A 16,468-nucleotide genomic window follows, 5' to 3' on the forward strand; every position below is an offset into this window, starting at 1 on the left:
CGAAGCACGTGTTCCGTCCGTCCAGTACTATTCCACCAAACCAGCATGGAGTCCTGCTTCCTGTGGGCGCTGCTGGGACCCATGGCCTGTGGGGCTCGGGCTCTGCCGTGTGAGTAGTGGCAGAAACGTATGGGTTTGCTCAACTCTTCTGGGAACAAGGCCCCTGTCGAGGACACCGGGCAAAATGGAGAGACGGACCCCTCCTGTGTCACATGTGTGCTGATGTCACTATGTTTTGAGAAAGGCTGGGGTGAGAGGGATGTCAAGCCTTCTTCTTCTTCTTTTTTGATTTTATTTGTCAGAGAGAGAGAGAGAGAGAGAGAGAGCGAGCACAAGCAGGGGCAATGGCAGGCAGAGGGAGAAACAGGCTTCCCGCTGAGCAGGGAGCCCGAAGCGGGGCTCAATCTCAGGACTCTGGGATCATGACCTGAGCTGAAGGCGGAGGCTTAACTGATTGAGCCCCCCACGTGTCCCTCAAGCCTTCTTTTTGGTGGCAGTTCATGGCTAGTATTGGACTTTCCATTTAAGGTCCTTTAAAAAATGTAATACTTTGTTGCACTTGCTAAAGAGACTTCTCAGAACATTTAAAGTTCACGAGGGCTGAGAGGCTGCTGGAGGCAGTGGTGCCTTTGCTTTGATGCATCTGAGTTGTAAGAACACGGGGTTGTGCCCTCCAGAACCTGAATTGTCTTTTACCATCGGCGCTCTGCTCGTTTGCACGGTGGGGTTTGCACGGTGGTGGGATCCTAACCACTTAGCTCTGGATTTTGAAACTGAAGGAAAAAAAAAAAAAAAAGGGAAAATGGTCTCCCTGGATTTTTCAAGACAGGCTTGTAGCCTGGGGTTGGGGGATGTTTCATGGTAAGTGGTGATGTAGGCATTTTGGGGAGGGTTCACACTGGCATTGGGTCTTTTCTTCTGGAAACATCAGGCTGCCCACAGAAGAAAGTACTAGGCATTAAGAAGAGAGGCGTCTCCGGCAGTCGACACGGGTTTATGGCTCTCTCGGTCTCTCCCCATCTTTCCGCTGGAATATGCTTAAAAGCCAGTGGAAGTCCCCACAGTTGAGACGATAAGGCAAGTGAAATCATGCCACCAGCGGACCATGAAACGCCGTTTCTCCACTTCATGATGGACTTTAATGCTGTCATAGTACATCAGTGTTTTCAGCGCAGGCGGCACGAAGCTTCAATCAGCTTCACCCAACATCGGAGGGAATGGATGGCCCCAGGCAAGCCAGGGAATGGCTCCGGCACTGGGCCACCCAGGAGCGAATTGGGGGCGCTGTCCGGGTCCTGGACCACCCCACGTACCATCTCCCCCGCTCCCTGCCCCGCCAGCCCTTTGCTGTGCTCTTTTGTCTCCCTCACACGCCGAGGGCTGACTTCTGCCCGCTCAGAATCCCTTCCACACGGAGCCCGAGTGTTCAGTGCCCTTGATTGTGTTTCTGTGCTCGCAAAGATCCTTCTCCGTGCACGAGGGCAGACTCTGTTTAGGGTGTGAATAGTGTCATTGATTAGATCTCTGCTTCTTTCATCAAAGGCGTATTCTAGTCGTGACCTTGGAGCCAGATCTCTACCACTTTTTCAGTGTGGCCCTGTGAGCAAGTGACCCCACATTTCTGAAATCATCTTGTTGTGTGTCATTTGGCAGTGACAGGGCCTGTACCGGGGGCGGGGACAGGGTCCGCTGCACTGTGCATGGGTCAGCTCCCCAGAGGGGCCCTGCTGGAGAGCACCCAGGCTCGGGGCCTTGCTTGCAGGCTGTGGGACTGTGACGTCTCTTATTTCTCTGCTTGTTTCAGTGGTTGGGACTTTTAATTGCCGCTCATAGGGGCCTGGAAAGGGTGAGATCTCTATAACCAGGGACCTGGGGTGGGGAGTCCACATTGCAACCAGTGTCTGGAGAGCTCGGCCCCTTGCTGGGACATTGACGTTTTGTGAAAAGGGCCTGTCTCACGGAGGACTGTCTCTTCGGGATGGAGGCTGGCTGGTGGAAGCGTCTGGAGGTGGACCACAGGGCTACTGCCCAGTCACCCTCTGCCTCCTGCTCATTACTCCTGCCTTGAGTTTGTGCCAGTGTGTGTGTGTGTGTGTGTGTGTGTGTGTGTGCATGTGTTCTGATGGCTGTGCAAGGGTGCAGGTGTGCATGTGAGTGTGTGTGTAAGTGCACATGTATAGGACATGTGTACTTGAACACGGCAAGCCTCTTACCACCTCGGAGCCTCTGCCCATGCTGTTCCCCTTATCTGGAACACAGATCCTGGTCCTCCATTGAAACCCCAGCTCTCACATACCTCTTCTCAGAGGGGCTCCTTTGTTGGCTCTGTCTCACGATCCCCACCACCTTATTGCATCTTGTCCTCATCTCTGTGTATCTCTGCACCAGTCCGGGCTAGTTGACCCTGTGAAAACACACCACCCCCAGTCTCAGTGGTTTAAAACAACAGAGGTTCATTTTCCCACCGAGGTTCGGCTGGGGGACTCTGACCATCTGTCTCTCAAGTGACCCACACAGCGCCTCCCCTTGGAGGCTGCTGGTGGCAGTGACAGGGGCTGCAGGGGCTTGTGCTCTTGCGTGGAAGGGACACATAAAATGTGCTGATCGTGGTGGGTCGCTTGGCTCCACCCAGTGTCACGTGAGTCAGAAGCATAGTCAGTCCTCCCCTGTGTCCAGAGCACGAGGAGCTGGAAATATCTAGGGAAGGTCGTTAATGACTGCTACACTCATTGTTTGATTCTTGCCTCGTTTGTTTTCTTACGAGCTTGTTAATGGTTTCCCTCCAGTGGAGTGTAAAGTCCAGGACAGCAGGAGCCTCACCCGCCTTGTCCACCACTGATTCCTGGTGCCAAGGACAGAGATTGGCACCCAGTAGATGCTCAGATACATTTAACTGATCGTTTGAATGAATGAGTTACAGTCCAGAACTTAGAGATCCAGACAGAGTGTAAGTTGGTGAAACTCTGACCGAGTTAGGAACTAGGTATGGACGACGGCTTCTTTTTATGTCTTCCCAGGCATGCTGACCTTGACGTTCTGGGACAGTCCCGACTTTAAATGTTTGGCTCCCATTTAGAAGCTCACATATTTCCAATAACATGCTCTCCTTCCGTGTTCAGAAAGTGTGGTCCCAGACTCCTAGCATCTCTCACGAGGGTGAATCAGCCAGACGGCATCAGAGGAAGCAGACAAATCATTCCCTTGAGACTGAATGGAGTTTTCAAAGAAACTGACTTTGCAGGCTCTGACCTTGAAGGTTCGGAGCTGCAGCAGGAATTTCTCTTTACTCGGATGTCAGGCCCCTGTCCCCACCTGGGCTCAGTCTCCCAGGATGCTCACGCCACGCCCCCGCCCCCACCCCCGGAGTGGTGCTGGGTGCGCCCAGGGCATTCTCATGGTGCCACAGGTCAGCTAACCCAACAGCCACCACACTGCTGCAGAGCCCCTCATTAGTGCAGCAGGGCTCCACTGCCTGAGCAGATGTCACCTTTCCTGCTATTGTTCTAGGCCAATTAACGGTCGCTTTCCTCCCCGGGTCTGACCTGGTGTGGACTCACTTCGGATATCGTCATTATCTGGAGTCATTTTCATTCCTTCAGGACATGCAGCATGGACACGTTTGTGAAGTTGAGATTGATGTGGGGTGAGCACTGGGCAGGTTCGAGGTGCTGGTACATGTGAACCCCTGTTCCCTCCCCCAGCACCTGGACGGGGATGTGTTTCCCTGTCCTGAACCGTCTCGTGTGTGCGTCTTATAACTGGGTGGATGAACCGCCTTGGGGGGTAAAAAATCCAGCTCTTGACTGCTGTTCCCTGTTCTTTCATGCCTGATTCCACTCCAGAATTTCCTCCTCTGGACCAAATCGGTCTCTCCTACTCAGAGTACAACAGGACGGGTATAGCCTAGTTCCACGTAAAGAATTTCAGGGGTGCGGGAATATGTATAATCAGCAAAAGGAGAAGTCAGAGAAGTGACAAGCACATAATCCTCCCTAATTGCGGTTGACTTAAGACTAAGACCTAATCACTATGGAGTAATTGGTCTATGAGAAGGATCTGGAAGCTGTTGTAACTCATGCAACGGGCCAAGCAGGGGATGGGATCATTGGATTTTAATTAATTGGCGACAGGAGAATTCCTGTTTCCTGAAGGAGAGCTCCTCATGTAGGGAGATTGACACACTTTGGGATTCTACGAGCTTGCAAATCACTTGCATTGAATTTCTGCTCAGCTGACATTTATTGAAAAGCCGCCAGGTAAATGGAAGGTTACAAGAAGTCTAATCTGATTTTTGACCCAAGTGGTGTTCAGAATGTCAATGTATTTGTGGGCTTCTCTTAACTCTACTCAATTTCAAGGTTAATGAGGTTAGAGACTCTATTTGTGGGTTTTGTTTTTTTTTTTAATGCCCCAGGGTGTCTGTCTGTCTATCTGCCTTGTCTTTAATTTTTGTTGGTTTGTTTGTTTCCTTTTGTGGTGTTGAAATAATTCCTGGTGATTTAGAGGTGCGTGAGCTTTGGGAATGTCCGAGTCAAGGGTAAATATTTGACCGTCTTAGGGAGAGCTGACGATCATTATCATTTGTGGTACTTCTTGGAAAACGGTTCTTGTAGCTCTTACTGATTGTCGACCCATCGTAACCGTGCCTGCCTTTGCAACATTAGCACTGGACACAAGAAGAATATGTTCTAGAGGTCTGCTCTACAACACTGTTGCCTGGACATAGCAATACTGTATCGTGCACTTGAAGTTGTTAAAGGTAGATCTCACATTAAGTGTTCTTACCACAGTGAAAAAAAGCAGCGTTGAAGATTCCCAGTCCAGTGATGGCTAAGGAATTGTCATCATGTTATGCCCTCACAGTGGACAGCTGTGAACTGGAGATGATGCAGAAGCAGCTTTCTAAAGGGTGTAGAGAGTAACCGAGAGAAGCAGACCCTTGGGAACAGAGACGAGCATTGTGGGAATTTCCCGCTGTACGACTTAGAGACCGATGGCAGTCCCCGTGCAGGGAAGCCGGCTCGCAGACAGTCCAGCCTTTCCCCGAGCTATCATGGAGGACGATGAAGATGCCGTAAGCAAATATGCCCATTGAGAGAGGGAGCGGGATGTGGGTGGGTGGACAGGAGTGACCTCATGCACAAGGATCCTAATGTATATACATGTGTCCTCACACACGTGCACCCCAAGGTCGCCATAGAGATACGGTGTTGAAGCATGGACTCTAAGGTTCACAGCTCCGTCGCTCACTCTTTCATGACGTATTTATGGAGGGCCTCCCGTGGGCCAGGAACTTTTCTTGGAGGTACTGCAGGACCGTAAAGAAAAATCCGTGCCCTCACTGAGTTTACAGTCTAGGAGACAGAGACAGCCCATTGCCAAGGCTAGGAAGTAAAATCGAGTAAGTTTGTGGTGGTAACTGCTATGCAGAAAAAGCAGGGGAGGGTGACAGAGATGGCCAATGTGGGAGATGGCTCTTTCCGTGGGGTCTCCAAAGAGAACCTTGCTTGGAGGGGACATCTGAGGCAGGTCCTGAAGGTGAGGGATACACGGTACAGTTGTCACCAGGAGGAGCAGCCCAGGGAGAAGGGAGGGCCGCCAGCAGCTGTATGGCAGGTGCCGATGGAGCAGCAGGGGCTGGTGGGGCTCGAGCCGTGAGCAAGGGGGCAGCAGAGTGTCAGGGGGGCAGCAGGTGCCGGGCTATGTAGGGCCTTGTGGATCTTTGTAAGGACCTGCACTTTTTATGGGAACGAGAAGAGAATTCCTCGAGGATCTTGACAGAAGAGTGGAAAGAGCTGACTTCTGTTTGTTAAGGTGAGCTCTGGCTGCTGCTTCGGGCAGCACGGTGGTGGGGACTGGTGTGGAAGGAGTGGGCAGGGTTGGGCAGCGGGAAGGCAGGTTCTACCAGGTAGAACTGGTAGGCTTTCTGGACAATCGGAGGCGGGCTACCGAGGAAAGAGGGGTTCAGCACGGACACCCGATGTCGGACACCCGACTGGAGCTGTCCAATAGGCAGTGGGATGAAAGAGGCTCGAATCTGGGAGAAAAGTCCAAGCGGTAGGTAGAACTTCTTGATTCTCACACATTAAAGCGCCAGCCCTCCGCCTGCAAGCAGTGAAGTCACCGGGCGCTTACAGTCAGATGTCTGTGGCTGTGAAATACCTCCTCTGATGGAGGGCTGCTGGAGGCCCGGCTCAGGCCTGATCTTTGCTTGGTCGGCCACAGCGCAGCCCTGGTCCGCTAGTTGTTGCCGTCCTGTAACGGAGAGCCGCGCCTAATTCCGGGTGCAGGATGTTGCTCTTGTATCTCAGCAGGGAAAGCACCAGGACCAGGAACAGATTGGTGCTGATCACGGCTGCTGGCTGGGCCCTGGTGCCCCCGGTGGCCTGCAGGGTGCCCGACTTAGCAATGCCCTTCACGGCCCCCTGGAAGAACCCAGCTAGCCAGCATGCAGAGGGCACGACCCTGGGACCCTGGCCTCATTAGTAGCTGCTCACACTTGGAGAAGCCAACCCGCCCATTAGGCAGGCGAAGAATCCCTATTTAATGAGGCCCTTCCCAGTATAGGTGCACAGTGATCCTTGGCCACGCGGCAGGAGGCAGGTTCCTGCTCAGAAGCAGACTCTGAAAAGCAGCTAGAATTTTTTGAGTGTGATTCTCGTCTTCATGACTGGGCCTGACGCAGAGCTGGGGACGCTGTCATCTCTCGGCAATGTGCAGGCCCAGGGAAGTGACTCATTGCACTCAGCGTCTCGTGCATGGACTCCGGAGGTGACCCTGGTCAGTCCTGGGGGCGCCCCTCTCCTCCCTGCCTTGCGACCTGCTTCAGCCGGGTTTCAGCCACTCACTGCACCCCTTCTGGGCGCCCAGGCGGATTGCCCTTGCCAGCTGGTCCCCGTGGCTGGCTGGTGGCTGGTTCTGCCCTCACTTCCTACTGGGGAGGAGAAATGCCAGAGCTCCCCTTCCCTTCGGGTCAGAGAGCAGGGCTCTGGAGGCTAGAACAGAACGCTCAGTGTGCACCGTGTCATGCCTGTTCGTGCTCGCAGACACGCAGCCCTCTCTGGGGGGCTGGTAAGAAAACGAACAATGACTGTTGTTGGCGGAGGGGAGAGGGGCTGGGGGTCTGGAGGCAGCAAGGGAAGGAGGATTCACTGTTTCACTGTTGTCTTCTTTGTATTTTTAGAATTTTTAAACCCAGCAATCTATTATTTATTCAAGAATTAACATGTTTATTAATAATGTTATTAAACCTTATTTATTAAAAAGCAACATTATGGGGGCTTTTGGGTGGCTCAGTTGGTCAAGTGTCCGACTCTTTGATTTCGGCTCAGGTCGTGACCTCGGGGTTCTGGGTTCGGACCCCCCACTGGGCTCCACGCTGGCTTGGAGCCTATTTAAAAAAATAATAATAAATTAGCAATATGATTCCCAACTCCGTATTTAGGTGCGGCCGAGAATGTCTTGGGAACGCAGAGGAGAACTAACAGCCCCCAAGGCCGGCCCCGAGCACAGGCCAGAGCCCCTGGTGCCCTCTCTCACGCCGGCTGGCGCGTCTTCGCCTCTCCTCTTTAGGGGGACCTAATGGCATTTGATCCCACGAGTCATCTTCTAGAACAAGAGTTGTCCTCAAGGGTGGGCATAGGAAGGAACAGAGGGGCCGACTCGGAGAAGTTGTACCTCGGAAGTCGGTATGAGGGATGGTTTCTGGGTCGGGTTTCCTGGAAAGTTTTTGGGGATGTTGTCGGCAAGATAGCGGGGGAAGAAAAAGATTAATTGTGGCGATTGTCTTAGCTGTCTCCGGGCTTGTCATGGTGACGCTGATAAAACCAAATATGCTGCAAGTGAGGGTGAGTGTTGGTGGGAGAAATAGTCCTGGGTTTGGCAGCTGAGAAGGTGCGGGGGGGCTGGAGGGGGCTGCCCGAGTGTTCGCTCATTCCCGGGATTGATTGTTCTCAGCTCTGGGAAAAGAAGCAGAACTCAGGTCACTCATACCAGCCCGCGAGGGACTTTAAAATATTTAAGAAAGAAAAGGAGAGGATATAGTTTCCTTATTTCCTGGGGTTGGGACGTGGGGGCCGCGGGTTGGCTGTCTCCTCGCGAGCTGGTTGAAGAGGCAGATGGGGAGTGTCCTGGCTGGATGCCAGCAGAAGTGCCGGTGTGAGAGTCAAACAAAAGAAGAAGAAACCTAACGAGGGGGGGAGAGAGAGAGTTAGTTGAGGATGGCAGCTTTCTATATTTAAATAAATGTTTATTTTTAAACAAAATGTTCCTTGATTAGACAAACATATGGACAATACTCCCAACACACCTTCAATGTTGTCCCCCAGCTTCTTTTTTTCTTACCACCTGACTTCATTCTCTTCACATTTTGAAAGAACTAAATACTCTACACCCAATCGGAGCCTTTCCGTGCCTCTTGCTGGTTTCATTCTCTCTCTCCTCTGAGGAGGACATTATCATCATGGTGCACGTTTTCATGGTTTTTAATATGGACAACAGAGAATGGTTGCCCACGTGCTTATCGTTTTAATACAAAGTATTAGGCCATGCAGATCCTTTTGTGACTTGATTTTTTCCTCTCATTTTTTTAAACTTTAGATAATTAAGATATAATTAACATACTATAAAATGCATCCTTTCAAAGTGTACGATCCTGAGTTTTTTTTTAGTAGATTCATCAAATTGTAGAATCCTCCCCACTACCTAATTCCAGGACATTTTCATCACCCCCCAAAGAAGCTCTGTACCCGCCGGTAGTCAACTCCTACCGGACAGTTGGATTGTTTTCACTTTTTGGCTGTTCTGGAAAATGCTACAATGAACATTTGTGCCCAGCTTCTTTGTGGACACTCTGCACTTTTTCTGCGCCAAGCTGGGAATTTTCCAGAAGGTTCTGACATGGCTAGGGAGCGCTCCTCACCCAGTTGAGGTCAGGGTTCACTGCCGAGTCCAGAGCAGAGCCGCAGGGAGGGGCTGGGTGGCAGGATAATACCACGGCAGGAGGTTGGGGCAGGGTGATGGGGAGAGAAATGTTCCCAAGAGGAGGAGGAATCCTGTGAGTGGGAAACAGCTCACCAGGTGTTTACTAGCAGGCCAAAAACAAAACGTGTTTTCTCAGAGATCACAAATGCCCACAGGGACCCAAGGGACACAACACATGGATAAAATGGCCTGTTGGAGAGTTCCAGCCCCAAGGGTGGGGACAGCCTTCTGTGGCTCTGGCTGATTGTTGCCGCAAAGGGCCTGTGGAGTAATATCGCCTGGTCTCCCCATCTTCCTGGAGAAGCCAGAAACCCCATCTCTTTGGGGGAGCAGATGTGTGGATTCTCTGCATTTAAAAATATTGGCAGCTAGTTCAAATTTCGTAAGAACGCGGAGTGGGGGGCAGTTAATAAAGGACGGGTCGGGCCACGGTGAGCCCAGGGGACCACATTCTAACCTCTGGGCTTTCTGTTTAGCTTTTCCTAGTCAATCAGAAATGCAATAAAGGAGCCTCGACCCTTGGACTGTCCCCAACTGACACAGTCTCAGAAATTTTTTTCCAAGTTCTATATAAAAATTTGATGATGGGAAGTCAGGAAATCAAACCAACAAGGAGAGAATGTTTTGAGTCTGAAAGATTCTAAGTCCCTGCTCGAGACTCCTGGCTATTAACTATTTTTAGACCTTTGAATGCCAAACACTGCCCGACTCGCCAACCTGAAACGCTCTTCCCACGGCAATCTTTGGCAGCGCTGCCTTTGACAAAACAGAAATGAGGAGGGAGTGCCTGGGTTTTATGGAATTGCAGAAGGAGATGATTTATTCATCCCAGATCCTGAGAGCTGGTCATTAGATCAGGATGAAAAGAGCTGCGTGACAGGCAGAGTGATGGACTACGGAGCCTCTGCCCCCTGGATGGGCCTGATGAGCAGCGATCGCTTCTTTCCTCTCTGCGCGGACTGGTGTGGGGGGCAGTCCGGGAGGGGGAAGCATGTGAGGAGGGACCCCAAGCAGTGGGGCTGCAGCAACTGCCTGTCTTACTAGTCTGTTGTTCAAAGATCAGCCTGAGTCCAGCCTCCTCCAGGAAGCCTTCCCTGACTTTCCAGTCTGTCTTCTCCCAACACCTAGTCTCAGGGTTCGCTAAGCACATGTTCCTCTGAGATCTCATTCCAACTGTTGTTGGATAGTCCTTGATACCAAATGAGGACCAACCACATCCCAGGCAGAGTTCTAAGTGCTGGGGATACAATAACGGGCAAACACATTCGTAGGAATGTGTGTGTGTGGGTGTGTGTGTGTGTGTGTGCACACGCGCTCATGAGTGGGGGTGGGGACCAACAGAACTGATCAATCAGTTAGTCGACAAATCACTTAGTAGGTGGAAAGGTAAAAGCCACAGGAAACAGAGAGCTGGCTAACGGGGTCAGAGCTGTAGGTATGGGGATGGAACTTTCGATAGCGTGGCCTGAAGGGGATTTACTGAGCAGGTGGTGTTTGAGCAAACACTGAATGGATGTTCTTTTGCCTTTAGCACCTTGTGCTCATGCTGAATGGCTTGGGATAAGCTTTTCCCACGATTTTTTTTTTTTTTAAAGCTTAAAATAGATTTACTCATTTATTCAACAAACATTTGCTGAGGGTCTATCTGGCTTCTCATCATCCTTTGGGTCTCAGCTCAAATGTCATTTCCTATACGGGCAGGCCCCAGACCTTTCATGGTCTCCTGTTGTAATCTATATTCTAGTTTAAAATAAAAATGGACCCTTTTGATTTAAATTTTTTTTTGTATTTATTTGTATTTAAATTTTTTAAATTAAAAAATTTGTTCAGCTTTTTTAAAAAAGAAAGGCAATTCTATTTCATTTTAGGACAGCATCTTCCACGACCAGGACTTGCCTTCTTTATTTACCTGACCAGCAAGACAGGGATCTTATCTGTTTCGTCTACCAATGAATGCTCAGTGCCTAATGCATAATATGTGCTTACTAAATGTCACTGCATAAATGAGTGTGCCGGGGACCATGGTGACTGTCATGTTACAATAGGCTTTGGCCTTTGAAGAGTCAGGTTCATGCCACCCAGCAGTCCTCTCCTTGGTATTTTGCCCAAAGGAGTTGAAAGCTTATGTCCACCAAGATGTCCTTCAGTAGGTGAGTGATTAAATAAATCGTGGTCCATCCCAACAATGGAAAGTTATTCGGCACTTAAAAGGAACGAGCTGTCAAGCCACGAAAAGATGTGGAAGAACCTTAAATACATATTTCTAAGTGCAAGAGGCCAGTCTGAAGAGGGTTCACACATAGGATTCCAGTGATAGGACATTCTGGAAAAGGCAAAACGACCGAGACAGCAAACAGTTCAGCGGCTTCCAGGGAGTGGGCAGAGGAGGGATGGATAGGCAGAGCACAGGGGACTTGCCAGAGGATGGTGAGACTTCTCTATAGGACACCATGAGGGTAGATGGAGGTCATCCTGCGTTTGTCCAAGCCCGTCGAATGTACGCCACCGAGACTGAACTGTGAAGTCAGCCATGGAGTTTGGGTGGTGGTGATGTCAACATAGGTTCATCGGTGGCAACAAATGTACTGTCTGGTGGGGAGGCTGATAGTGGGAGAAAGTCGTGGGGAGGTCAGGGGGCTTCTGGGGGGGTGTGTCTCTGTACCCTCCCCTCCATTCTGCTGTGAACTTAAAACTTTGTGAACAAACCATGTCTTAAAGAAGAGAATGACATTGTGGTCGTGGAGACAGACCTACCTTCTCAGAGCAAAGAGTATAAACACACTGTCCAGCCAGGCCCAAGAACATGGCTCAGAACTCAGCGGGCTGGTAACTCCTTGTCTCCTGGAATGCAGAGGGCAGCCCTGGATCTTTACAGGTGTCTGACTGCACCGTTTAGGTGTGGTCAGTGAATTAAACAGATAGGCACTGAAGGCCTACAGTTTTTTTGGGTGTGTCAGCTGCCGCAGGCACCTCCCGGTCCCCACGGAGTGAACAGGCTAGAGGGAGGTTGGAGCTCAGCCTTCTTGTGCTCACTGGGAGGAAGCAGCACAACCTCTCCCGGGACCTTTGCTCAATGGGGTCATGAGCCAGTAGGTGCCTTGCTTTGGGTCATTTAAAAACGTAATGCCAGAGAAAAGCTCTTAAGACGGAGATCCCGACGGAGGTCAACCTTTCTTGCTCCACTTCTAGAGAGGCTCATGTGGGGAAAGCTTCAGCAGCTCAGCCTGGGAGCTCAGAACCATCTAGAGGTTGGTGGGGGTGGTGGGGGAATCGTGGATGTAAATGGTACAACTTGCTGGAGAAGAGTTCAAGGTTTCGAGCCCTCCCCTCCCTCTTCTCTTATTTCTCCCTCCCTTCTTCCTCCCCTCCCTCCCCCAAACAGCCATGATTGTCATCATGAGTTAGATGCTGAGAAATGGCGGGATGTGGCTCTCGGCGACAAAGCTGCTGGTTTGGGTCCCCCATACCCCTCCCCTGTCTCCATCTCTCCTCCTTCTTGCCTGTGTGTCTGAGCTGCAGTCACACCGTGCATTCAAAAGCGGCCTCAGCCCCACCTTAGGGGTCCTGGAGTCCTGGGGAAGATGCTCAGCTTTACTCAAGCAGAAGCTTCCGTGGGAAACAGGACTTTGGGAACCAAGTCCTTCTGGGAGGATGCTCAGTGCTCAGCCTCGAGGGGAGCAGCAGCCAAGTAGCAATTCCTGCCTGACCCCTCCGAACACACACACACGCGCACACACACACACACACACACACACACACACACACTTCTCCACCCCAGGGAAACATATCTCATGAATATCTCACAGCCACAATACTGATCCAGATTCCTCAAAGGCAGTTGGTAATTATTAAATTGAGAGGATCGTGAAGCACTTTTCTAAATTTGAAAGGTTTATCCAGGACAGATCAAGACCAGGTAAAGTTAATAATTATAAACCCATTTCCATAGAAATGGACTTATTAGCAAGCATGCCAGCTGCCTGAAACTAAAAAGACCCCTTTCCTCCGGTTTGAAGGAAATGACTTAAAATAAAAACCTGTGCGTAAATGACTCTGAGTTGATCCGTTTGTAGCTGGACTCGGGCAGATTCCTGTAGCTCGGGCAGCTCATGGGCTGGACAGTCAGAGAGGACCAGGAAAGGCCCGGGAAGAGAGGAGGGGGCTGGCCCTTTCACACAGACCCTGCCCCCTCTGCCCTAAGACTGGCTGTTTCTATACCCCCGAGACCAGAGCGCAGATTTTGCAGGATCAAATCGCTGAGAACACAGAGAGTTATGCTCCTTTTCTTCTCTTGCTGGGGGTCTCAATTTCTTGGTGTTTGCCTTGCTGAGGTCTACCAAGTGCTGAGAACCCAGGAGGAATTAGAAGCAACTCCCAAGGGGCGCCTGGGTGGCTCAGTGGGCTAAAGCCTCTGCCTTCGGCTCAGGTCATGATCCCAGGGTCCTGGGATCGAGCCCCGCATTGGGCTCTCTGCTCAGCGGGGAGCCTGCTTCCTCCCTCTCTCTCTCTCTCTCTGCCTAACTCTCTGCCTACTTGTGATCTCGGTCTGTCAAATAAATAAATAAATAAAATCTTTAAAAAAAAAAAAAAAAGCAACTCCTAAGTCATGGTTCCGAGGACAGTGCAGCCCAAAGAGGAATTGAAGATCTCGTCCAATAGGACCAAGCATCTCTTGTAGGAGACTCAACAGATGGAGAAGTAAAGACTTGCCTCCGTCCCTAAGACCCTGAAACCCCGTCGGCAACTCAGAATTAGCTCTTAGCCTCCCCTTGTCCTGCCTCCTTACTAGAGATTCCCAGGTAAACTGGAGCCCCCGGGTGGGGGTTCTCCCGTGTGCCCACTGTCCATCTTCTCACGAACTGAGGGATCTCTATGCCATACATGCTGTCTTCCCTGTGCAGAACACCGTGACAAATAGATACTTGAGGACAGAGCTCCCATGTCCCAACCCAGCTTAACTGGGACCCCAAGTGTCATTTTAATAAATTTGTATTTCAGGGTGAATAGCCATTTCTGGCTGCTGGCCACAGTAATGGACAGAGCACTATCAGAGAGTTTCTTAAAGCCTTGCCTGCATGGGAGAGGGTTGGGCATGACCCGTTCTATATGGAGTCTAGTGTCGTTCTGATTTGAGTGGAATTCTGCATCGGGCAGGTCAGTTCTGTCAATACTATCACTAGGGCTGACCCTTGCCTCTGGTACCTCTTGGCTGCCTCTAACCATCCAGTTGGGGTTTTCACCCTCTTCTGAAGTCAGCAGGGGGGAGGGGAGCTGTCCATGGTACGGCATTTCTGGTGGGCGACCAGCAAGCCCGGGGTTATTTTCAAAACTCTTTCGGCAGACCCTGTCCACACCCTGAAGGCTTCCAAGCCCATTTTGGTCCAGGCAGGCCCACTGACAGTAAACGAATAGGATGGTTTGTGTGACTCAGGTCTCGGGGAACCAGGAATCGGTCACTCTGCTGTCAGGTTCCTGGGGTGGGGATAAAGTTAGCATCAGGGGTGACGGGAAAGGCTACAGAACAGGAGTCCTTCACAAATCCTGTGCTGGATGACCCTAGTCTTAACTCTGTTCAGTGACGTCTGCCGCTGGCACAATGGGCTGCCTATAATTTACAACATCCCCGTCAGTGACAAGGTGCTCCCGTGTGCAAACATACTGAGAGTGACGCTGGTCTTTTTCATGTTTCTGTGTCGCATCCGCCTTCTTCCCCTCCTCCAAACACATACGCAGTGCTGCCACTCCATGAATTAAGGCAGGGGAATTCTTATGTCTCATCTCACTTCAGGGTCATGACACGAGGAATCACTTATGTGTCGCTCATGGTTACGTAGTGGACAGGGAGCTATGGAGTCCTTCCCCTGCTTGGTCTCATCATGCTGCCACCAGTCCATGACGTCATCACCCTTCTCCCCAAATCATAAAGCTCTGAGTTTGAGCCACAGGTCCACAGACATACAGATACGCAAATGTGGAATTAGCCAGGGTCCAGGCTGTGCCTCAGGAATGGAGGGAGGCTCAGGGCCCCTCGCTGTGTGCAAACATGGGGGTGGGGAGAGCTGTCTGACCTGTTTACCCAGGGAAGACAGATGGGTTTCCACTGAGCCCTGCAGACGGACGGCCCACCCACTTGGAGGTGTGGGGGTCACTGACAGCCCATGAATCAGGCTCTGTCAACACTGTTGTATTGGGCTTTTGACTGGCAAGGAGGAACATGGCATTCATGTTGTTCTGTGGAGCCTCAGGTTTTCAACTGCACTTCGACCTGTGTTTGTTTTCCAGGGCAAATGGCACCTTCTATGAGATCCTGCAAGTGGACTTTGGGATTGACAACAGCAGCGGCCTGGCCGGGGCACAGCCCATCACCTGGCAGGTAGAGTACCCGGTGGAGGACTCCATGAGTGAGCTGGCCGTCTCCGAGATCTTCGTCAGCCCGACATCCTTTGTGGGCATCGTCCCTCTCGCAATGGTGAGAAATTTGAGCTTCGGCAGAGGGTCACCAAGAGGTTTTCTTGGTGCGCTTCTAATGTTCCAAGAAACATGACGTGTTTTATAACCTGTTTTTTTTTTTTTTTTTTAATGCACCTGATGAGAACGTTTAAGCAAGGGAAATACACTTGGGTTACATTTTATTAGCCTGCTTTCTCTAATGCCTTTTTGGAAACAATTTGGGGTCTGCCGTAAATCTCTTCTCCTTTGCGGATATTGGTGAATATTTCCTGGGGGCTCCTGTTCTTTATGGCCTCAATCTGGGCCCCCATCAGGACCGAGGGCTGGGTCGAGTGGAACGCACCAGGCGTCCGAGTGGGCACAGTGCTCTGCACGCTGAGTGAGCAGTTCTGGCCACCAAGCCTCACCGGGCAGTTCCCAGGTAGCGTGGGGCCAGGCAAGCTGAAAAATGTGATAGCCTGAAGCAGGCTTGTTGAGGACTGGCCCGCTGAGCCTGCAGAGAGTCCCAGAGTCCGTAAAACCACTTCCCGTTTCTGTTCCTGGCCGGGAGGTGACCAGATTTTCCCTCTGAGCTTGGTTAAAGCTCCGTTCATGACCAGGCTCAGGGGCCCCATCTCAGAACAGGGTCATGCATGAGGTTCCAGAGTGTAAAAAGGACAATGCTGGTGAGTCACAGGGGTCCTCAGTTCCCAGGAGTACCCCATTCCTAATACCCCTTCCCGCACTGGAAATGTTCAGTGGAACAGGAAATATTCAGCATTGCTTCGGCCTTCCGTCTGGCGACAAAGCATGAGGGTCAGCACCCAGATACTGTAGGGCAATCTGTGGGTATTTCTATTGTCCATACTCCAGTTGGATACCAGGGTTGAGGTCCTCGCAGATGAAACCCTACACCTGCCAATGCAGTCTGCAGTTCCCATATCTGGGTTCTTACGCTTGTCTATGCCCAAAACATACTTTCCCTATGTGTCCCCGTGCCTGGCTCCTTCTCTTCACCTTGACTGTGAAGAGACGCACCCTCCAACCACGTGGGCCG

General features: G+C 51.1%; 1 protein-coding gene across 1 annotated transcript in view; it reads left to right on the forward strand.

Moving 5' to 3' along the window:
• TMEM132B (transmembrane protein 132B) overlaps positions 1 to 16,468 on the forward strand; it is a 347,237-nt gene that overhangs the window by 247,070 nt on the left and 83,699 nt on the right. Inside the window, exon 4 of the mRNA XM_059139801.1 lies at positions 15,265 to 15,451. Coding sequence (XP_058995784.1) covers positions 15,265 to 15,451 — 187 coding nt within the window. The remainder of the gene's footprint in view (positions 1 to 15,264; positions 15,452 to 16,468) is intronic.

Source organism: Mustela lutreola, chromosome 11 (genome assembly GCF_030435805.1).
Source record: "Mustela lutreola isolate mMusLut2 chromosome 11, mMusLut2.pri, whole genome shotgun sequence".
NCBI classification, from domain to species: Eukaryota; Metazoa; Chordata; class Mammalia; order Carnivora; family Mustelidae; genus Mustela; species Mustela lutreola.